The 24,519-nt window shown below is 41.6% G+C and overlaps 2 protein-coding genes across 6 annotated transcripts in view; both read right to left on the reverse strand.

The window, feature by feature from the left end:
* Positions 1-8,808, reverse strand: part of LOC147259127 (CUGBP Elav-like family member 2) — a 30,622-nt gene extending 21,814 nt beyond the window's left edge. For 3 of the 5 annotated variants that reach the window (XR_015117166.1, XM_086209381.1, XM_086209380.1), the window contains exon 1: positions 8,559-8,808. Coding sequence is in view for 3 of the 5 variants with exons in the window: in XM_086209381.1 (XP_086065507.1) it covers positions 8,559-8,671 (113 nt within the window). In the remaining 2 variants the exon portion in view is untranslated. Of the gene's footprint in view, positions 1-5,563; positions 5,858-6,106; positions 6,416-8,558 lie in introns of those variants that run through there. The other 2 variants (XM_086209383.1, XM_086209384.1) reach the window with 2 other exon arrangements.
* Positions 8,809-13,494: 4,686 nt separating this feature from the next.
* On the reverse strand, positions 13,495-23,356 carry taf3 (TAF3 RNA polymerase II, TATA box binding protein (TBP)-associated facto). The gene is made up of 7 exons (XM_086209379.1): positions 22,967-23,356; positions 22,262-22,504; positions 19,429-21,254; positions 19,260-19,342; positions 18,710-18,980; positions 18,511-18,617; positions 13,495-15,849 (listed from the first exon to the last, which is right to left on the reverse strand). Exons 1-7 carry the CDS (start codon positions 23,130-23,132, stop codon positions 15,735-15,737), a joined length of 2,811 nt encoding a protein of 936 aa, XP_086065505.1. The 5' UTR covers positions 23,133-23,356; the 3' UTR covers positions 13,495-15,734.
* Positions 23,357-24,519: the final 1,163 nt, after the last annotated feature.

Here is a 24,519-nt window from a genome sequence, read left to right on the forward strand (position 1 = left end):
GATCAGGATTGCAGCATGCTAATGCAGCAGTGACTGTGCACATGGTAAATATACCTTTGAAACACCCAAATTTTAATACTGTTAATGTGCACGTAGCGTTTTTTTGTTGTTGTTTTTTTAGTTATGGTTTGACTCTTGATCTCATTTGAACTACCCCTGGGTCATCATATCACATTAGCCCTAACCAAGTGATCAGGGATCAAGGGATAAAAGTCACTTCTTCAAATTGCAGATTAATTGTTTCTCCCTTATCTAAATGTAATTTAAAAAACAAAACAAAAAAACAAGCTACTAATTTGAAAAAAAAAAACCTCAGTGCTGTCCATCTTTGCTCCCAACACCACCATAAGGACATAATTAGACAGTAGTTCAACTTCTTTGGCTGCCTGTTCCAGGAACAGCCCCCCGATGTGGCAGCTCATCACACTCTGAGACGCCCTTCAGCAGCTGACGAGTCACTCGGAGCCTGAGTCTTGACAGTTGCATGCTTACTGCTGCACCACCCATAAAAACAGATGATTTATCTGGACCACGTGTCTGTCCTGTTGGTGAGCTCTGACCGGCGAAGTATGCCAGCAACACCTTTGCTGTGCCCATAATAGAAAGCCAGCCAATTTGCCTAGTAATGCACATTATTTTGAATGCTCAGCAGTGTGTGTTTGGATGTTACTCATCCTAAAACCGAGCAGTCACAGCAACAACACATGGCACATGATATCATAGCGTTGTGTCACCGATGCTCATAGGGAGCAACCCTGTTGCTCCTTGATATTTTCAGTAACTTGTATGTTTACTGTATTTGTATTTCTACAATTGGTCGCTATCAAATTGGGGATGTAACGTGTAAGTGTGTCTGGACTTAAACCCCTGCCCCTACAAATTTAGTATATGATGATGTCTGATCCAGTACCTTTATTAAGGGGCGCTCCATATTGAAGTCATCCAATATTTGCCTTGTTGACTGCAATCAGCTAATCAGAAAACAGGATGATATTCATAGATCGCCTTGGCTGATGTGCATCTGTTCAAGGTTATAATAAAAGGTGTTTCAAAAATGTGCAATGTAGCTTTAGCTACAGAGTAAAATGTAGTTTTGAACGTTGGTATTGGCAGATTTTCACAATCAGCTCATGCCGAGTTCAGCTGCATAATTTTGAAACCATTTGCAACTATTCAACTGATTTTGCGATGGCTGTGTGATTTGCGATATTAGACTACTGCATTGTTATTCCCATTTTCATTGGAAAAAAAACCCAACATTAAATTAATAAGGGTGTGATTTTGTGCAGATCCATAAACAAAATGTTTTCATTTGTTTGAATAATACTGCATAAGAAGGATATCTCAGCCACAATATTCAATTTAAAATGGCACTTAAAGACCGTTTGACAAATACCTTTTGTGCGGTTTGAAAAGGCCAAATTGCAATTTCAATCAAATTTGGATCATTTGTGAATTCCCAATGCCACCTCGTATTTTCATAACAGTGATAGATATGTAATGTTGATTTGACAGGCATCAGGATACACCGATCTGACTTTTCCAGTCCCGATCCCAATACCTGAACTTAGTATCAGCTGGTACTTAGTACGGATACCTCACTGTGTGGAAGAGACTGACACCACCACGCAGCTTTACTTAAACATCTCAAGGAATTGAAAATAGTATTTAATATTTGCCCATCTTCACCCCAAAAACACCACAATATGGACCTCAATTATCAAAATTAAGTATCTTAATGAGAATTTTTTTTTTAAATGACCAAATCTTGAGATATGACGTGACTTAAAAATGAACTCGAGAATCAGACCCAGTCGGAGTTGCTGGCTGAATGTTTTATACACCTCTTCTCTCTGCTAAGAAACGAAGTTGGCCAATCTGCACGTTTTGCAATCCAGGAAGTCAGAATACAGAGCCACAGCCAACGCTGTGCCTAAATAATATTTCATATTCATACAAATACGAGAAAAGTGTTGCTACGTGGGCTGTTGTAAAGAGGAGCAGTGCGGCAATTCTAGAGGGTGGAAGAGGACAATACAAAAATCAAGTACAAGGAAGAAATGATCGCTGTAGAACAACTCTATTTTAGCAGATACTAATCCTCTGAAATCTGCCTGGATTGCCTCTGATGATGATCCTTGGAAACAACTTGGGCCATCTCTCCTATTTAAATATATTAATTGGAACTTGCAGCATCAATTAAATCATCACAATGTTGCTTTGATTAAAATATTGATCAAGCAAGCCCTGTTAGGGCAATGTGACAAATAATGCTGTGTCTCTTCCTGTTTTGACTAAGACTAAAACTCGCTCGTTGGCCCCAGGCTGTTGTGGCAACCAGCAACGCACTGCTGTCACGCTTTATTGGGTTTAAAAAAGAAAAGTCAAATTTGACATGGACACGTGCTGCTTCTGAAAAAACAGGAAAATCAGTCAAGTGAAACAGCTGTTTGCTAATAATTCCTTCAAAAAATAATGACTTGTTTCTTTTTTTTCTCTTCCCATTTAGGAAACCAATGCCTGTAAACACTGGTTCAACAAAATGGAGAACGTTTGTAATGTCTTGGTAAGATTTCTGACAGCTGTCAGCAGTTAGAACAAAGGTCTTCTCTAGTACCAACTATTTTCTCCATTAACACAATAGAAGAAGCAAGTTTTTTTTTTTTGGACAATTTGAGTAAGGTTTCACAATCTGTGAACAAAAATATCCCAACAGGATTAAAGTTACAGCTTACTTGTAAAATTTTGTGACCTTAAAAATAAAATAAAATAAAATATAAACATGAGAATTCAGAGGTTTCTAAAGTACTCTTGATTAAGTCATTCTAAGCCAAGGTTAGAAAAAAAAAAAAAAATAGCCAAGGATGGACGTCACTCTCTCCTAGAAATGGGGGAACAGTATACAATTTACCATAATCAGCACATTGTGATTTTGATTGGGAGCTATTTGTATAGTTTTATCGTGGCACCAACTCTAATTCAGCTCAGTATGGCCTGATTTCACTGTACTATTTCGCCTGATAAAGACAGATGTTAAATCAGCCTCTGAACAGTCCGCATGTCAACAGACGGCAGGCATCTGATGACAAGTCCCACCCCATTACCTCTATAATCACACCAAGTGTCCCGTTAACTTATAGATGATGCTCTTAAAGGTAAAGCTAGTGTGAACCATTGGTTAAATATCAAACCAAATAAACTCTGTTCACACCCTGCGAGTGTCAGATGAAGCATGAATTTAAATCCTCTGGTGAAGCTTGCCAGAACAGCCAGTCACCTTTCCAGTCCATCTCAATTTAAGACACAAACAGCCGTCGAAAAGCAGCAATTACACCTGATTACTTTGGAAGTGTGTGCCTGCTAAACTCATATGGTCAATCATCCATTATCCTAACCCGTGAAAGGCAACAGCACATTTATAATTGATACATAAGTCTTTTTTTTTTTTTTTTTGCTTTCAGTTCATGCGTAGGAAAACCACAAATCTCTCCATGGCTGTGTCCACAATCACATCCTCACACATAGAAACTAAAGCTCGCAAAAACATGGAATACAGATTGGAGCAGCAATTTCCACAGCTGGCATTTTGCATGTATTTTACACTTGCTCAGACACTAAAATAAAAAAAGGTAGCACTATATAGTATATAGTGTAGTCTTTAGTAAATCGTGAGTGATTAAGATACATCTAGAAAATTGTGCACAAAGGGTTACCAAACGCTCCATAAAGCCATCAATCCTGAGGGAGACTCGCTCGTTGTCACACTCCCTAAATCTAATCCATTATTGCTACTCTTAGCTTGTCAACTCAACAAGAGGTTTTTCAACAGAACAGCTGATTCCTCTTCACATGGACTGCAGGCACTGACTTTCAAGTCACAAGTTCCCTGACCTGAAAGGCCCATTATCTAAAAACATTATGCTGACTGAAGACATTTATTTTGCTGCTTGCTTCACCGTGACTTCAGTGCAGTCCCTATTAATGACTCAACAGCCACATGGTCCTGACAATTTCATGGGCACTGTGGGCGCATATGGTCTTATGTAACTCTGTCCCACTATATCTTTTGTTTGCAATTCTTGCAATAGCATTTGCACAACCTTCGATCGTGTCATACCACATGGGAGATAGGGGACAATGATTATGAGTGTTCCAAGGCTGTGCATGTTGGCCCTGAACAATCAGTCTTTAAAATATTGATATGCGCTAGCAGCCAGAGAAAAGAAACAGGTGACGGGCCAGATGTGGGGCCTCCCATTGTTGGTGTTCAACATCTGGCTGCATGAAAGACAGTCACCAACCAAGACCACGTTCTCAGTTACTGGAAAGACCAGAACAACTGGCCAGAAGAGTCCAAACTTAGTTCAGAGATCCTATACCTGGCGCTGATCAAGAACGCCCCAACCGCAACAAAAGGGATCGCTCTGATGCCATTTAGATCGTAACACTGTGGGTTTGACTGCCAAAAGATCACACTTAAGCCCTGACAGTCACTCTCCCTGTCAACAATCAAGAGGGATAAGTCAATCTAATACAGCAAGTGCAGGATCCTCTCCAAGTCCCTTAGATGAGAATCTAATGTTAAACATTCTTCAAGACATGCAAAATCAAATCAATTCCACTGGATTTCAGCAGTTTATGATAAATAATCACAGAAAGCCATCGAGCATCTTACCGAAATGAATCGGTTTTTAAGTCAATAAAACAAAAATGACCATTGAGCTTTCCCAAAATTAAAATGGATGATTATAAAGATTCATATTTAAAATCTGTCACCAAATGAGGAAACATGAGGCTATGACTCTAAAATGAGTTTCCTGTCAAGGGCATTTACTGTCACATACCAAAAAAATGAAAGCAGAAATCTTTTTCTAAGAGGTTTTGCCCCTTAAAATACAATTTAAAATAATGAACCAGCCGTCAAAATGGTTATAAATTCAACGACTATTGTCTCATTTCAAACGAGGGGGCTTTAGAAGCCATCAAAACTGAACATATCCATAACATTTCATAACAAAACTAACACCGACTTTTCCTACACAGCAAGACTATGAGTTGAAATGACAAGGCCCATTTCGCATCCTTAAAGTGTGAATACTTTAAATTTTGACCATAAGTCAAAAGGACGTGGGGTGTAACGTGGATCCGTGTACTTTGTGAATGTCTTTTCACTCTTGTTTACATGCCCCAGTCACAAGATTTCCATTAATGGCACAGTAATGTGGCAAACCACGTGTTTCTGCCGTTAGGCTCTCAACATTCAACATGGACGGGGACAGCACTGCCTACGGACTGCTGCTGTCGATGTTAGCTAACTCGCTAGCTCCGTTGCTTGCAGACAGACCGGGGGGGGGGGGGGGGGGGAGACTGGGAGTGAGCCAGGCAGGCTGATAATGTGAACAAGGGTCACTTGTGCTTTTGAGCTTTTATCAACACATAACATACGTCACGTCGGCAACTAGCAACATTACTAGCAAACTTTGCGTCGACTTAACATGCCAATTCAATATTACCCGAGGTACTTCCCTTTAAACGGTGTAGGAGAGGCTGTATTCACACCTACCGTTTCGGTCGAGCACACGTCGGCGTCAACTTGATCAGTTTTACCTAACCAGCTGATTTTGTCGCTTTTTTTGTGCCAGTGCTGCTGCTGCTGCTGTTGTTTAAATGCCAATCGATGCAGTTTTCCGCCACTGACACCGAAACGTGTGATGTCCGGAAGCACATGTCACTTGACTATTGTAGCGCGCCTCCAACGCGATACCATCGCTAGCAATTTGCGTTGACTTTCAGTCACTTCGGAATATTATGTGCAAGCGCGAATGGCGTAAGCTTTAACTAATTTAATAAATCGACACCTAATCTCCCCTTTGTTACACTATGCGTCCTCCAAGAGAGAGAGAAACTATTTCAACTTCATGCGAACGGACCGCCACTGTTTGTTTGATTAGCAACGTTAGCATCTCACTTCCCAGTTAAGCTAGCGTTAGCTCGTAAACTCCCAACTCGCCTCCAACTATTTGCTTCACCTCCACAAACGAAAGATATGCAGTTAACGCCAGAAAGGGGGTGATAAGGTAACACAGAACGATAAGCTACTACTTACAGTGTGTCGCTTGAAGCCATTAACCGACTTTCAGCCAGAGGAAGGAAATCCAGGTTGTACGCCGAAGTCATACTCAAAACAACGTCTTATCTTAACAATGAGCGAGGACGTCCGCACACTCGCAAGAAGCGAAACTCCTACGAGACGGCGAGAAGACGAAGCAGAACAGGTGCAGGCAGGGAGGGGGCGTCTTCTTCAAAACTGCAAGAAGAGGGCACCGGTATCCGCCTTATTCCTCCTCTCCCAATTTCTCTCTCTCTTTCTCTCTCTCTCGCCACCGACTGAATAAAATCATGCAAGCGGCTGTCACACTGCACAGCGAGCTGCAGCAAACCAGAGGCGTGGCCTCGTCAACAAAAGTCTGATAACCATGCTGCCGCACAGCGCTTATACCTCCAAAATGTGCCTAAACAGGGACTTGCATGCGGTGCTCCATACGGACTTTCAAGGTTTGTTTACAGTTTGATGTTTAATCTGCTGGGGTGTGAGAATGGCTGACGTCCTGAAGCTTTTTTTAAAAAGAATTTTTAGAAATCAGAACCCATCCAGCCTTTATATAACTTGACTTTATAACTAGAATTATCATTCTTGGTGGATTAAATATTCCTGATTATATCATGTCGTCGAGATTAATACAATAAGGTAGCATTTTTAGATAAGTTCATAAATCTCCTCCCATCAAAAGTGAGATGATTAAAATGCAGTTTCTCTTGTGAGGGTCATAGGTCGTGTTTCCCTTTGTGCTGGACTGTTGTTTCCCCTGGGGGAGTGGGGGAGCCTACTCCTTTTGTTGTGCTGGACTTTCAGGGCGAGGCCCCTACACTTGGGGGTAAGAAAGGAGGGCTGTTGTCAAGTACTGCTTGTCGTGGCAGAGAGGCAGGGGGGCTAGCCTAATTACCAAACCATTCAGTTTTGCCCCAGCAGCTGCACAATCCAGATACATTATTCATAGCAAGTGTTAAGAAACATCCCATTTATAACATCTGACTTAATCCTTGTATCCAAAGCAATTTCAAGGCAACCTGGCACCAGTGCTGAATGTGCTCCATTAAACAGTGCCTAAAACAGGTTTGTATGCATAATGTGATATGCGACCTATTTTCCCATACATGCAGACGAGCCCACTTTGTATCATGCATTACCATTAAGCTTAAGGGGATGCTATAAAAAGGTAGACTAAAACTCTCTGGAGAATCGGGTTTCATTAAAATGGAGGAAAAATACAATAATGTCATCGCATCTGCAGCATCCACATTTTTTTCTTTGACTCAATAAGATCCCAGGGGAACTTATTGAATAGATATGTCATAAAAGGAGTATGATTCGTGTAAAGAGCTGTTCCTGTTCCCCTCCTGGGTATGTTCAGTATACAGTGCAGTTCCCTGTACAGTACACAATGCTATTGCACCAAATTAGTTGGTGGGTTTTTTTTTGTCTTTTCTGAGAGATGTTTGTTGGAGTGTCTTCTAGAGGCCAATGCCTGCTTGCTGGCACCTTCTAATACTAGCCTTCTCTTCTTAATCTCAGATTATTACAACTGTAATCCTATCATAATCCTCGACACGTACCATGCTTTTGTTGTTTACATCAAATGTTTTTTTGTTTTGGGTTTTTTTTTTTTTTTTGCCCATGCGTGTCTCCTGCATATTCAGATTTTCACCCTTTTCGTGACAAACTGTACCATGGTTACGAAAAAGATTAAAAATAGGCCAGTTTTAAGCCCGAATGAGCCAGATCACATCTTTCTGAGCACGTCGCCTTGAACTTGAAGGCAGACTTTTTCTTAGCTCTGCCTTTCATGAATGCATTTGCAGAATGGCGACCAACTAAAGGGCTCTCAAAATGGAGAGAGGGAACTTCATCTTATCGTGGATTTGAGAGGAAATCTACTGTGTAAAGATGCAGAAAGCACACATGATAACACCACCTCAGCGGACTCCAGTTCTTTCACGGTGGATGTAAATGTTCCTATGTCTTCATATAGATATTTTTGTTGGTTTTGACTGAGGGTGTATAGCTGGGCCTGGCTGGTTTCAGTAAATATCACACAGATCTGTCTTCCTCAGTGATTCATAGACAGTCACCTGCATCACTGATTCATGCATCTCTTTTTTTATGGTCCATGCAATAATCTGGGTCTTTGTGCAACTTTGAATTGGAGAAAAGCAAATAAAATGCTTCTATTTTGCTGATTATGAATGTTCGTCATGTGAAGATAGGATTCATGTACTGTAAATGGTGAAATTTATTAGATTTAAATTGGTTCTTCAAAGAAAGCAAAACATAAGGACACCTGAAAACACCCTGCCCACAGTCACAGCATGGGAGAACGCCTCAACTGGAAACAAAACACCCAATGACAATATCCAGCCCAGACAAAGAGGCAGTCCAAATACGGACTGCTCCACAAAGGCTAGCCCAGATTTGAATGAGGGGGCCAAACCCAACGTACCTCAGAGGCAGGTCCTCATTCCTGACAGAGATCCCGGCTGCAGAGGGGGGACAGCGCATGCTGTTGGCATACAAACTCTGCACCAGGGCCAGCTCAGAAGAGTGCTCCAACATCGGTGCTCTGGAAAAATCCACCCGGTGTAATGGACACTTTCTTCTCTTTCCCTCTGTCCTCTTATGTGTTTCTCTCCCTTTCTCTGTCTCCCGCCCACTCTTTCTCCTCGGTTTAGTGCAGCAGAGCGTCACCCACCCCCTTCGCTCACTGGCGTGGCTGAAATAATCCTCTCTGACAGCTCATCGTGCGCTAATGCATTGTGCTGCCTGCGGCAACCCAGTTTGCAGGCTCTAAAGCTGTGCCCACAGTAGCACTCTTGTACTAATTGTCACCCATATTATGAAAACTTCAGGAAATTGGACATGGACGATTTAATTCCACTGTCCGATTGGGGAAAATTAGAGTAAACCTTGACACAGTTCCCAAAAGATCTGCTTCTTTGCACGTTCGCATGAATTTGAATCATTGAACTGCTCTGAATACAGGCCGAAGTGAGGAACTCTCCTCCAAATGGGCTTATCAGGTCGTTGTGTGCAGCGCAGCCTTCCCAGGACACTCATGTCAGTCATAACTGAATTCGTCATCCTCAGCACCAACACATGTACACACCGGAGGTAAACATTCTAACACGCAGCGCTCTCCCCCGATGGCACAGTCCTCCAAGTTGACGAATAGAAATCAGTGGATGACTGATCAAGAGCTTTCCATTATCGGGAGATAAAGATAACCTGTTAATTATGAGCCAATACTGTCAGCATGTTATAAAAAGAATTTATAACTGTGTTGTCCACTCCAGGACGTGTTAATCACTGTTCCAGACTGCAGTCTATCAATGGTAGACCAAAATACCAACAGTACATGAAAGTTCATTTAACTGTCTGTGACTGAGCGACACACCTGTCTGGCTGTATACCACAAAGAAAGGAAATGTATTAATATAACACCTCATCCGGCCCAGAATGACTCAAAGTAAACTCACTCAAAACAAGCACAAGCATTTAGAATAGAATCAAGTAACCAGTTAGCCAATCAAAGGCAACAGCTAAAACAATTAAAACATAGGCACACAATCAAAACATGGAAAAAATACTTTTCTGGACAGTAAGAAACATCCATCCATTGTCTTCTACTTATCCTGTTAAGGGCTGCGGGGGGGCTGGAGCCTATTCTAGCAGAACTTCGGGCGAGAGGTGGGGTTCCTCCTGGACGGGTCACTAATCCATTGCCAACACATATAGACAGACAACCATTCACACTCACGTATGAGTATCAATTAACCTAGTCCCCATTTGCATGTCTTTGGACTGTGGGAGGAAGCTGGAGTACCTGGAGAGAAGCCACGCAGGCACAGGTAGAACAAGCAGACCCACACAAAAAGATCCTGACCGAGCAGGGAATCAAACCCGTAACCTTCTTGCTGCGAGGCAATGGTGCTAACCACTGCACCACCGTGCCACCTTTCAGTACAAACCTAACTCTTGAATTTGGATTTTAAAATGCTCAGCCATCCCAGAGAGGCACATTTGGACCCGATCTTGGATGTGTGTTTGGAAGTTACGGCTCTCTTATGGCATTGAGGATTTTTGTTGGGCCCAAATATAACGACTTGATTCAGATATGAGCTATGAAAGGCGAACCTGTGGCTGAGTTGTGACACCTCGTCAGCAGTGTCATTCAAGGCCGAATGGGGACCATAAAAGAACTGAACTGAAAATGCATTTGAGCTGAACTTTCACTCCTATCTTTCAAGTTTCAGGTCTTCTGTCATTTTTCTCGAAAGCTGAGTAGCATTGTGGCTAAAAACAGCTTCTCAAGTTTTAGTTTTAATGCTGGAAACTACCAATAGACCTGAGCCTGCCAGGACTGATCCAGGAGATCAGAGAGGTGGTTTGGATCAGGAATTTAAGAATAATTAGCAACATTTTGATCTGAATCTCTCAGTAAGACTAAAAAAATGTTTAACCATCCCAGATTGCAGCCGCATTTGGGCCTAATTTGGGACATTCTTTAGCACATATGGCTCAGTCACATCAATGATGTGTCCTCGGTGGGCCAAACGCAGCTAAAATAAATGGCTTGAGTCAGATATATAATATGGATCTGCAGCTGAGTTATGCACCTACACTCACACTTAGACAACACTGTCATTCAAGGTCAAATGTGGGTCATAAGAGAACTTAAGAGACCAGATGTGGACCATATTTAGGCCAGAAATTCACTGATATTCTGTCTGTTTCTCATCTCAGGTCTACTGGCTTTTAGTGGCTGAAATCAGCTTTGCCAGTTTTAGTTCAACGCTGGGAACCATCAATAGTTCTGAGCCGGCCAATCTGAGCAGTTCATTCTGGTCCAGGAGATCAGATAAGTAGTTTTGGTTGAAGCTGTTCAGGGATTTATAGACAATTAGTCGTACTTTCAAGTCAATTTTTTTTCTCATAGCCAATGAAGCTATCTGAGAGCAAAGCAAATGATTCCTTCCCATTACATTTAAAAAAATAATGAAGATCCAGATCATTAACAGATAGCAAGATTCAGAGCATCTTAGAAAGGCACGACAACTTCAAGAGACATCAAGCTTTGTCCATGCAGTGTCTCTGATTTGCAATGGATATAAATTGTCTGACTGTGGTCATTAGGAGTAGAAGAAAGGCAACAAATGGATGAATATGCTTATATTCTCTGTCATCATATCATCAGATTAAATTCTTGAAAGTCATTTGGGGCAATATTCTTCACAAAAACCCAGGAGGAAAGATATTTATTCCTCCCACAGGTGCTCCGTCCAATAAGAGCGTCATCAGAAACAGGGTCATGTTACCGTGTGCTGGTATCACGCGTGAGCAGACCAGCAGGAAACAAGGCTCCTCATCTTCTGATCATCACACAAAATCCTCCTCATTTCAACCACACTCTGTCTGCTGACATTAATATTTTAAAACGGCGATGCTGAAATCCACTTCTTTATGATGTGCTGCTGCTTAGTATGACTGTCAGTGCCACAGGCGCCATGTAGCGGCCTGTCTTTCTTCCTGCTCTGATCTACTAGCATGTTAGCCCACTTTAAATGCACAGCGTGGTGAGAGTCTGTGCAGTGCTGCATCCCATAGAGACCGATGTAAAATAATACAACACAAAATGGCACACGAGCGATATGATAAATGCGTTTGTAATTTGATTAACCTCTAAAAGCTGTAGCTATACACGACGAAGATGCCTCGCTGTTCATAGTCGTCAGTCGGATGCGAGTGGAAAGCCAAGCGCTCACACCTGTCATGTAATGAGTAAAATAACAAGTTTCCATCTCCTCATGTGGCCTCGTGATGAGTGAAAGCAACCATCAGCTTTCCCTTTCTACCGTTTGTCTCCCTCGGGACACATTGAACAAAAAATATTCTGTTTTGGTGGGTTAACAGTGAAACTGTTCCGGCTCACCGCGCCGTGAAGCTTGTTTTAACACCAGTCCTCATTTGAAGAATATTTACTTAAATAAGCAGCAAAAAAAAAAAGAAAAAAAAAAGAAACAAAACATTATTAGCAATATTATATCTAGTCTACAAGGCAGCGGTGTGACCCTTCTTTATGCCACAGTACCGACCAGTGAAGTGCACGATCCAACAGATACTTGCAACAAGATTTGAGTGTACATGACCTGACACTGGAACATGTGATTAAGAGGCACTGTGAGTGAGTCCACAACCCTGAGCAGAGCAATTTAGACATCGCTCAATAGAGGTCACTGCTCTCATTATACAGCAGTAGAAGCATGGGCTTTTCCCCAACAATCTTGTTCTTAAACTGAGTCAATCATGGATCGCAGAAGCGTTTTTACCCCATAATAATGTCAACTCCTCTTTCTTTGAGCTCCTACACGAGTGGTTGCACCTCATAGATTATTTTTTACCCCATTTAAATACCAACTTATTTTACATGAACACAAGTCACTGGACTTCTCCTTTTCTTTGGTCTCACATCAGTTTTTCCGCTTCCTCTTTCACTCAGTTTCATCGGAAGACACGCAGAAGATTTCCATTCAAGGAGCAGTGAGACTGAAAGATGGGCTGATGCAAAGTTGAAGTGAGGTCACACTCCGTCGGTGGGTTGCGAAATAATCAAATTTGAGATTTCTGTCTGACTAATGGAAACAAAAACATCCAAAATACACATTTGGGTGTTTATTTTTTCGTCTCGCTTTGTGGCAGGATGACCATCATTTGCACAGTCCTGTTTAAACTGACCTAAAATTAACAAAAATAAACAAAACATCATAACCAAATCCTTCTTTCTTTTTTGTAACTGAAAGCAAAATTGTTAGTGTCACTTTGTCTCAAGTTGATGAGTCCAAGGTCTCCTGGTTGGTCGCCATCGGTCCTCCAGGGCCGTGAGCTCTCTGCTCATATAAACAAGCATTGTTGAAATAACTTCAGGAGAGTTGATGAATATTTTATTCACGTTTGTATACTCAGAATTGTTTTCAATAGGAATGTTTTGAATATTTCAATATGCTTTGTGTGCTTTTTTTTTTTTAAAGAGCACGGAAGAAGAAAAAGTACAAAATGAAAGAGAAAGAAACTATAAAAAAGAGCTGGATTCTAGGGGGGGAGGGCAGATTAAAAAGTTAATAAAAAAACCAATAATCTAAGACGTAAAAAAAAAAAACCCAAACAAACAAACAAAAAGTCACACACCCAAAGGAAGCATGGGGTTGGAACTTAGTAGCCTTCTATTTGGCATCTGGTTTGGCCTCAGTCCACCTGTGCTACATAAATACAGACTAAAAACCATAAGGTAAATACTAGGATGACTATAATAGCTTGTATTTAATATATGCACACATATTATATTCTCATTTGTTTATAGATATGTGAATATACTCTTTATGCCATTGCTAGAATGATATTTTTGTTCCTCTAAGAAAAAATGATGTACTTTTCCTTTTCTCTCCTGTAATAGTCCCAGTTTTTGCAACAGAGTGGTTTGGACACATATTGTTTGTTGCCTGATTTATGAAACATTTTATTCCTGAAAATTCCTTTTCTGTGGATTGGGGATGTAAACAAATAATGCACACATTCAATTAGAATTTCAGAAATGTCTTATCACAGTTGCCTCCTCCTCAAGATCATCAAAAAGCTGACATAGAGCAAGAATTGGTTGACAAAATGTATAAAACCCACCAAAAGCTTCTCTCAGGTTTCTTCTTCAGCTCTCTCACAGATACGGCTTGTCCAGAAGGACATTCAAGCATTGGAGATGTATCAACATGGAAATTTCGAGTTTGTATTATTTCTCTTGGATGTTTGAGCTTCAAAGTGCGGTGATGCAGGATTGACCATAAGATGTCCGTTTCCACTTTCAACTGCTGAAGGTGGCAAGTTTATAAACCGAAATCTGACTTACAAGCTTTGGAATAAAATGGAACAAGCAGTCAGTTTGCTGCTGACACAAATATGACGCTCACCAACACTGAAAGTGGAGACATCTTGTGTCCAAGTGTCAAACTTGTGCCTTTTTTTGTTGTTGTTGTTGTTCCGCATTGTCACAGATTCTGTATTTTATGCCAAGGCAGGAGTACATGTAATAAAAATGTGATTTAAACAAAGTTATGAGACCTTTTGTGGAGAGACCACATCAGTCATGAATATTACATGCCACAATAGCTGTATTTGTCCAGGGAAATAAATATCGACACACAGTGAAGGGTGATGAACCGTTCAGGACTCCAAATCGCTGCTGAGCAAGATAAATTTCTACTTGAGCGAACAGAAAAAGTTCAGACATGCAAAACCTGCACTATAAAAATTATATTCCACTGGTGAGTTGGGGTTGCATGTTTTACTATGCTCCGGTGTGTTCTACCCCATGGAAATCCAAGTCTTCCTGGCTTCTGGCAGGCTGTAAACGTGATTTACTGTCCCGTCATCTACAGGTTGGAGCTTTTATAGCTGCAGCTATAGCGGCACTCAGGTCTGCTGGAGAAAGATTCCACTTACATCAACCGAGGAACACCTGTTTAGTTCCTTTCGATCGTAATGGGGCGTAGCAGCATGCTATAACAGCGGTGTAAGAAGAATGACACTGTGTGGTCATTCAGGGACAAGCAAGCACTATGCTGCAAATGGGAGGAGACGTATTTAGAAAGCAGCTCAATAAAAATCTACGCGGAATCTGTCGGGCAGCCTTCACTGTGCAATTCAGCGTATGACTAACGGAGGCGAAGCACTCCCAAATCAGCAGCAGCAGATCAAACTCTGAAATAAGAACAAAGTCAAAATTTGAAACTTGGTTTGTTAAAATAATTTCTATTTTTGTAAAGCAAATGCAAACAAACAGCTACTAGGGGGGAAACAAAAGAAGGTAAATGAGAGCTGAGGAGAAAAGTATAAGGATGCACAGAGGTGGGCATACAATCATGATGGTAATGAGATTTACATCGTCAGGTCTGTGAGCACACAGACTGTTCATCTTTAATATTGAAATTTTCAGCGAAATGAATTACATTACAGCACAGCTACAGTATATCTCCTGGGGCAAATCCCTATGGGGGGGGGGGATACAATACAAATTTTAAATTTAAAAAAATGTACAGAAATTACAGAAAATAATTTTGAGTTAAAAACCAATATTTGAAAATGAATTGAACAAGTCAGAAACCTAAGAACAAAATGCACTTGGTTTGCTATTTACATGTTTATACACACCGGATGCCATCATCACTATATACATGTCATTTTAATGATACTGCAGAAAAATGGGGCACAGCGTTGATGTGAAGATGGTTCCTTTTGTGGCAACATGAAGGAAACAGAACAGAAGACGACGGATGTTTGTTCTCTGTTTTTTTTTTCTTTTCTTTTCTTTTCCATGATCTCCTGCGATGAGACATCCAACACAGCAAGAGAAGCTTGTGGTGAAAAAGCAGAACTGGAACAGAGGCTGGGTATGTGCTGCTTAAAGCCCGTTTTCCTCACCGACACAATGCATCGTGGCTGACATCGTTAAAAAACATCAGAAGTTGGTATCAGCCACATTTTTTTTTTTTTAAATTTTACAGCAGTGCCACAAGTGTTCAATGATGGCTTCAAGTTGAAAAATGTCCCAAAAAATGTGCTTTTTTGCATAGTCTCAATGCAGTTTGTGTTTCCGTTTCTTGTGTTTTTTGTCCTTCTTCTTGCTGGAACATTTAACACAAAACCACTGCTGGTCCTCGGGCGGGGCCGTATGGATCCCAACACAAGGCCTGAGCAGAGATGATAAAGGAACAATTCAGGTTAATGAAGACCTTCAGTTATTTTTGGATTCCCTCCAGTTTCCTACTGTCAAATTAAGTTTCTGTCTTAAAAAAAATGCAGAACTTTAATTCTTGGCTGTCAGACTTTAGCCAGCAGATCAGGTTTCTACTGAGTGCTGATGGGATTAGTGAGGGCTCAGATTAAAAATAACAGTGCAAGTGGGGGCTTGTGGTTTCAGGTAGCAGTGGGGTAGTTAAACATGACCGAGGGAATCCAGTTGGACCAACAAATGAATCTTCTTGAAGGTTTTCCTGGTGTCACAACACTGCACAATGGTTTCTAATACTCAGAAAGGATTTTATAACTTTAAATAGTGAAAAGGTGGCGACTACTTTATCTTTTGTCATGGCGACTGCAAGGTAAACAGCAGATACGCTTTCTTAGCCACCTGAAGCGCTCACACTTATTTGGCTGATCCAGCACTTTGTAGGTAAGCAGCAAAAGTTGAGCCGAATTCAACTTCTCATTTTTTGTCATGCGACCCTGCGTTATTTAGCTGAACATGGCAAAATGATGTCGTAGCAACTTGTTTTTTTGTATCTGTCCTGTCCCAAATGTCTCTCGTCAACTCATTCAACATTCATTTAGTTAGCTTGAGGTCGGTTTTTTATATGCACCTTTACAAATATTTTTTAAAAAAGTAATTTCAGCCCATCTGTCCTGTACTGTACTGTGAGGTAGCCCACAAAGGAGCCCAATGAATGGACCTCCAGAGCTACAGAGGTGTGTGCGGGTCGGTTCTATACACTGAGTGTAACGTGGAGCAAAAAAACAACAACCTAAAAACTAAAACAACTGCTTTGCATGTCAAAAATCCAAAGCTTGATCTAAGTTTTGTATGAACATGATCAACTTATTGTAATGCAATTTTCTGTCTCTACGTGTTGTGGGATTTTTGTAATAATAAATTATCATCTGCTCTGAGCTCCACTAAAAACAACGCAACATGGTTTGGGTTACTGTCAAATCCCAAATTTCTCAACAGATTTGATATTAATGTGAAAGAGAAGAGGTTGATATACCAAATTTAACCTCTAGGTGTCACACTTGATCAAGCAGCCACTCCAGAGAGGAAGTAAAAAGGTTTCACAACCACAGGGATCCTCCAAAGGCCCTAACTGGAGGAGGCGTATATCACCCTCCCCCCCCCCCCCCCCCCCCCCGCCCCGCAGAAATCATCCACAATCTTCTGCTAACGTAAGAGAAAGAGGCAACACCACATAACAGCATGAGAGTGAAGTGATTCATAATCAACATTCCAGCCAGCAGCCTGATGAGGGAGTATTTTGGGTGGGTTAAAGTGTCTAGAGACGGGTGTCATTTAGGCTCATTTGGTGAGGAATCTGATGTCACCCGAATTTCTATGAGAAAATACATTACTCATTACTAGAAAATATAAAATATAGATTTGTTTTGCTGCCACCTTTGTCTGGCTGAAGGAAAAGTACAGGTTCATTTTTGTAATGTACATTCAAGGAGTACTGCATCTGGGATCTTTATACTTAATCATGTCATCCTTCAGAAGAAAAAAAAATCAATAAGTATCGATGAAATCAACACCCAAGTTGGCCTCATGTATTGACTTGAGTTGGATGAAGTACTGAACGTCTGTCCTTGAGTGATACGACGGTTTACTTAACCTCAGACACTTATTATATAAAAAACATTAAAAAATGAATCATGCGCTATAACACACCCTCTGAGTAGACAGCACATGTCCTCCCTTGTAAATGTTACGGGATAGAAGTACAAGTGCATCTACAGCTAAGTAATCAAGTAAATCCACTACAATACTTGCGAGTATGACAGTGCAACTGACAGAGACACCAGCCAATTTGCTAGAACGTTCCAAATATGTGTTCTCCAAGTTTCAAGAGGGTCCTGCAGGGATCCCTCCAAACAAGGGTGGGAGCCTTGTGACTGTGAAACACCCCATGAGTGTCAGTGCAGACATGACCATCTGAGCTGGTTTGCTGGAGAAGAACCACCGAAGAAGAAGCAGAGGAGAGTGAAAGAGTCCCAATAAGGAAGCTTTTTTTCAGCCCAACTACAGTTTCAAATTCAAAATGCTGCCATATTGGTGTAATTTTATGTTTGTTTGACACCAATACTACAATTTCTCATGTCACTGTCACTTACAGAACACGTGAACCTCCTGGTAAACAAACCCATTTCCACATCACCCCCCCACTCCAACACACACGACTACTGAACACCAATCTTCATGTTGCTGGCTTGACTACATTTTGCACAAGCTGTCAGACAGACGTTGGAGCCAGTTGGTCTGTTTATAAACAAACATAATATTATGCTAATCATGTTGTAATTTTGCTTATTACTGATGCAATACAAATCAGATTCAGCGCAGTGATGTCATCGGCACCGGTTGCTGCTGTAGGCTAGTAATCTTTGAGTAAAATGATCAAACAATGATGAACGAATGGTGGTACAGTCAGTTAGGATGGAATAAAAACAACCCTCATAGGGTGGCTCAGATTCCCCCAAACTAACAACACAACTCGCACACACACATATCATGTTGTTAACTACTCTCAGTTACTGGGTGTGTTTCTATAAATACAAAACATACTGGAAAGAAAAACTCTTACCAATGATACCAATCATCACAGTCATCACATCCGATCATGGGACTGCCATCATCGGGTTTGTTGCATCCGGGACAGATCCAGATCTGGTTTCCCCATTCATCTCGAATCTAGAGAACATACAGATGATGAGGTGCGTGATGTAAACCTGAGAAGTGACGCTTGTGGCAGTAGTGCTGTTGTTACCAGAGAGCGCACTCACCACGTAAGTACTGACAGTTTCTGTTACTACACTGCGAACTGGCGTTTTGAGGGAAGCGGCGGGAGAGAGCATCGGGGCTGAAGAGAGCAGCGATGACGGGGCAGGAGCTGGTGGAAGTGGGGCAGGAGGCGGTGGCAGAGTAGGTGCGACAGGGGAGAGAATTGGAAGCGGCGGGGGCGTCCGAGGACGATTCCCAGGTGTCGACTTGGTAACGGGGGACTTCAGTGCTGGCGTTTTGGGTTCCGAGTTTGGAACCACCTTGCTGATAACGCTGGAGACAGAGTTGAAAGAAAATGATGCATCACATCCAAGTTTCTGTCCCGACACCAAAACAATATATATATTTTCCAACACAGAACCATTTTCTATTACAACCAAATAGACTACAACTAGACAGTAATATTTTGAAAGTCTCACTTCACCATATAAGAGTGAGTGCAGACAATACACCAGGCCAGACTAACACCAGCAAAACACCAGTTTCAGGTAACATGAAGAAAGGTGTTGGGAGGAATGTTAGCAGGGCAGCAGGAGAATAGGCAACATGTACATTTTGTCCTGGCCAGCTCCAACTCGAAGCGTCAGTCTGGGGATGACTGGAGAAGGTAGAGCTGCAGGAGTCTCCACCTTCACCTGGACAAACACAGAGGACACGGTTCAGTCAGTGGCAGACAAACGCAAATACTTAATGAGAATAGTCAAGAAAAAAAAAAAAAAACCTTCTCCAATCGTATTCTCTCTTTTTCCTTTTCCTTCTCCTTTTCTCGTTTTTCTTTTTCCCTTTCTTTTTCTTTCCTCTTCTCCTCCTTCTCCCGTTCCTTTTCTTTGGCCTTCTCTCGCTCCTTATCCTTCTCCTTGTCTTTCTTTTTCTTCTTCTCCTTCTTGTCTTTCTTCTTGTCCTTCTCTTTGTTCTTCACGTCCTTATCCTGGAGAATTGGGGCCAGAGGAGGAAGCATGGAGGGCAAGCGCAGGCAGGAGGACGGGCTGAACAGAGCGGGGACTTCACTCAGAGCAAAGGGGGCAAGAGCAGATTGCTTTTGCCTCTCGTCTTTGCTCCTGTCTTTGCCCTTGTCCTTCTTATCTTTGTCCTTCTTACTCTTTTCCTTATCCTTCTTTTTGTCTTTGTGTTTCTCCTTCTCCTTTTTAGGACCGTCTCCATCTCTGGATTTTATCTTAATGGAGCCCTCAGGCTGAGGGAAATCTCGCTGACCGAACAGCTCATCATCCTTCAATCCAAACTCCTTCCAGGGCATCTTGCCATCCTTGGAAAACTCCTTGCTCTTATCCCTGTTCTTGTCCTTATTCTTCTCTTTCAGCTTGCCTTTGTCTTTCTCTCGCTCTTTGTCTTTTGGCTTGTCTTTCTCCTTTTTCTTAAGTTTGGTTTTGAGGTCCTTTTTCAGCTTTTTCTTGACATCCATTGATGACAACTTGTTTTTCTCCTCAAAAACCCTTAGAAGAGGTTCAGGAGTCGGTGGTGAGGCTGATCCCGATGACACGTAATCTTCATGATTTGGTGGCTGAGCTGACGGGCCGCCCTGGTTTACCTTTCTGATGACCTCATTGATTGAGTCGTCCATAGTCCAATTTCCTAGACCTGGGTGTAGCTGTAGGTGAAGAGGCGTTGAAGTGTCTTTTACAGAGATGTTACCCAAAATAGGGGCTTTGGGTGTCGATGGCTCCATAATGGTCAGTCTTCTGGGGCTGGAGAATCCATTGCTATCAGAATCAGAGCCTGAGGAGAAAGCAAAAGGATCTGGCTCCCGCTCAGCGCACGCTCTGGCGATCACAGCATCGATGGAGTCATCAATGGCTGTATTATCAGGCTCTAGTTTGAGGAAGGGGCCCTCGGCCAACTCCCTGTCCTCTATATTCTGACGCATGTGGATGTTCTCTTTCCCCATCCTCTCACTCAGTGCAGACAGAGGGAGCTTATGCACTCCGTCAGTCTTGCTCTGCGGCTGAGACACTTTGGCTGAAACCATCTTGGGACTCTTAGGGCTTTTAGGACTCTTGGTTCTGCCTGGGGATTTCTTCCTTTCCTTAGATGGTTTAGGAGAATGGATGGGACTACCACCCACTGCAGCAGGAAGGACCCCTTTAGGGGACTTAGTCCTTTGTCGACCAGGGGAAGAGACTTTAGGCTTTCGTCCTGGTGTGGTCAGGGCCTTTTGATCAGAGTATTTTGGTACTAAAGGCTGAGGTCTGAAGGAAGGCAGAGCTAATGAAGGTGTTTCAGGTGACAGTGGGGCAAGGCTATCGTGAGAGGGCAGCATGCCTGGAGGAACACGCTGAGGATTGAGGGAGGTAAGGGGTTCTCTGGGCTCAACACCCCATTCCGGGCTGAGGCCAGGGTACAAGCGTGGTCTCTTTGAAGTAGGCATCATGCCCATAGCTGCATCAGGACTGTCCAGCGGTCTCTTCAGAGGGTGGTTCTCATCATTGACAGTCTCATCGTCATCAATTTCGTCTGCGTCCTCTTCCAGTGCCACCTGCATAGCTTCGGCAGAGGTGCCCATGTCAGGGAGGACCTCCTCTTCCTCCTCTTCTAGAAAAGAAAACAGACACAGGAAATTAGATGAGCACTGGTTCCACTTCATTTCCATGATGCTCAGTTCTAACACATACACAGGCATCCAAACACATCTGAGAACTGTTTTGATTCATTTTCATGGTCATTTTCAAGAGTGCAGATTCTGATCCTGTTCAATATGAATGTTTAATCTTGAGAGACACCTCTAAAATTGTATTTACACCATTAACAAAATGTTGGACTATTTTTTCAAACAAATCTTAGCGTTTTTCTCAGACCATTTCAGTTTGCTAGGTATACCTCACGTAGCCCTGTAACGATTGAATATTCAAATTCAATGTACATTAAAATAAGAGAAATTGTTTTGTTTTTTTTACTAAATTCCACATGAAAAATACAGATTTGCTGTATGTTTTAAGATAAATAAAGCAGCCAAATAACATATCCGGCCGTACTGAACACAGTATATTTCAAAGTAGACAATGCAGTGAATTTATTTTAATTTTTTCCGGCCAACAGAAAAGAATTGCATCTAAAAAGATTTCCCATCTTAAATGACTTAACTATTTTTTTTTTTAATTATTTGTTTAATATTTTTACTAGTGTTCAAAGTAAAAATACTTTCAAAAGGCTATAAGTACTTGAATTAAACAGAAATACATGTTGGCTTCCTGACTCACTATTCTGAAAAATCCATACCATCAATGGCGCGACATTTTATGTCAGCAGCTCAAATCATGCCTCATGTGTGCTCGCTGTTTATTCATTTAAAATACACAAAATTAAATCCTCTCATGACTGCACTTAATTATACTGATATGGTTAAAAATCACAAATCAAACTCATGACAGTTGATTTTCTGTTTTCCAGATGGTCAGCATGAAAAAAAGCAACGAATAATTAGGCGAAGCTAATTTATCTCACAAATCGTGACCTTGTGCCTGATTTGGGTACATCCCTTACAGTACAAATACTCTCTCAGCCCATGAAAAACTACGTAGGCATGAAAATATTAAACTGACCTTCTTGTAAAGATACCAGAGGTGGCATATAATCTGGAATGTAATCCTTCCTCTCCTCTGTATCTCGGGCACCAGGCTGGGGAAACTGCAGGAGGTTGTTTTTGCTGACAGGAAAGAGCGGCGTTTGATGATTGAAGGCCACTGGTTCCAAGTTGTTGACATAGTCCTCCAGTTCCCCCAGACTCACTCCCAACAGTCTGAAGGCTTGGCTGACATCATCCAGGACTGGATCTGTTCTTCCATCTGAAATGTACAAACAAAACAAGCCTTTATATATAAACTCAGCAAACATTCTGCATGCTTGTTCACTAAACTACAGTCTTAGTGACCGATAGCACACAACAAAATATAACATACATTGAACTGGACCTAACAAGAGATACTGTTGCTAATATTGACATTGAAGGTTAATGCTCAACAGGTTTCTGACTGATAAAGTAAATCAGCTGGTAAGTTACAGATAACTAGTATACACACACCTAACTAGAGTGTTTTCCAAAGTTGTAAAGTATCGCAGCCACAACAGTAGCTGTATATTTGGAGTGTTTTGGGAAGGCAGCGATCTCTCTACTGTAAGAGTGGACTTTTTGACACATCAACCTTAGATAGGGGGCGCTACTTGCAGAAACAGCCAACAACAACGTGATCGTCTACTTCAAACATACCAGCTAAAAATGTGATCCCATGAATAAATGAGGCACTTACACAGCTCAGAGTACCGATGGCACACCCTGGCCAACTGCTGGATATACCGATGCAGCACATCGGACAGCAGATCACACGCAGTGAGCTGAACTGCATCCCAGCCCAGCGCCTGGCAGATCTGCGCCACCGAAACACGCAGCAGCGAGCGGGCATAGCTCTCGCACATCTCGCTGACTTAGTTACGGTTAATCCCGGTCAATCCCTCTTCCAAAACATGCTCCCGGTCTTCATGTTTCACGAAACCCCCGAGGGGCTTGAGAAAACCCGCTTTCGCGGTTAATTTTGGTCATCTACTTCAGTAAATATATTGGCGCTTTTGCCAGAGTCGCCATCTTGATTCCATCGATAGACCCATCCCCGAAATCTTCACCTGACATGCGCAGAAAGCAGCGTCTGCTTCCGTAGTTTTGCTGCGTCCGTTCAGGAGCAGCTCAGTACTGCGAGATCACGGGAGAGATGACGACGCACTGGACCGCAGGCTGTGGAAAGTAACAATATATTCATGAAAAGCGCCATTTAAGTGCGAATACAGTGAGCTGACTGGCTAAGTGACCGCCGTGGTATCGACTTCAAGGGGGAAGGCTCGCAACAACCTCCCGTCGGTCGGTTTCCAGCGTGAACATTTATTGCTGAGTCACGTTGGAGTTGGGAGTGGAGGATTTCTCACTACCAGATTTACAGATGTGGCTTTGTTTTACCAAATGTCTTAGATATTATTGATATGCTTTGTTTCCATTTTCTTGGCCAATAAAAAACTCCTTTAAAAGCTATTATTATTCTGATTGAGGTCCCGATCAGCAGTCACCATGGAGGTTGTTTTCTGTTTTGTGTGTGTGTGTGTGTGTATGTATATATATATATGTGTGTATGTATATATATGTATGTATGTGTGTGTGTGTGTATATATATATATATATATATATATATATATATATATATACACACACATATGAGGCCATAAAATGTAACTATTTTGATGGATAATATAAATCTCACTTCCTCAATTTAATTAATTTGGAGCCATGAGATATAACCTGTTCCCACAAACTTTTAGGTCTATAAAATGTAACTTGCTCCCCTAATATATTTTGGCCACTAGATTTAACTTCTTCCCTCAATGTAGTTATTTTGAGGCCATAAGATTTAACTTGGTCCCAGCAATTTGTTGTTAGTCTAACAAGATCTATCTCATGACCTCAGAAATAACTACATTTAGGGAACAACAAAGATCTTGTGGCCTCAATTTATTCTCTCTCTGTCTCTCTCAATATCCAAGTAAAAAATAAACAATCTCTCCCTGGCCAATGACACAGCTGGTGAATGTATGTTTTTGTAATGTAACCCATTTAACTCTGTTGTATTTTGACACTACGAAAGTCCTAAAGAAAGTATAATCCTACCTCTGCTATTTGCAAATATCTGTATACTTTACTCAAAAGACCTTAACTATAATGAAACAATTTATAACTGGCTTTTGCTGCTTGTTAAATCAGTGAGGAGCTTTGGTAAATTTATATGAATTCACTCTTAAATAATCTGTTTTCAGCACTGGG

Source organism: Aulostomus chinensis, chromosome 7 (genome assembly GCF_037954235.1).
Source record: "Aulostomus chinensis isolate RoL2024-O1b breed Wild chromosome 7, RoL_Achi_v1.0, whole genome shotgun sequence".
In the NCBI taxonomy this organism is placed as follows: domain Eukaryota; kingdom Metazoa; phylum Chordata; class Actinopteri; order Syngnathiformes; family Aulostomidae; genus Aulostomus; species Aulostomus chinensis.

Coding starts and splice junctions, on each gene's coding strand:
- taf3 (XM_086209379.1), bottom strand. CDS start 23,132: ATGTGCGAGAGCTATGCCCGCTCGCTGCTGCGTGTTTCGGTGGCGCAG. Junction 22,505..22,966: donor CCATCGGTACTCTGAGCTGT/GTAAGTGCCTCA, acceptor TGTACATTTCAG/ATGGAAGAACAGATCCAGTC. Junction 19,343..19,428: donor AGAGAATACGATTGGAGAAG/GTTTTTTTTTTT, acceptor GTGTTTGTCCAG/GTGAAGGTGGAGACTCCTGC.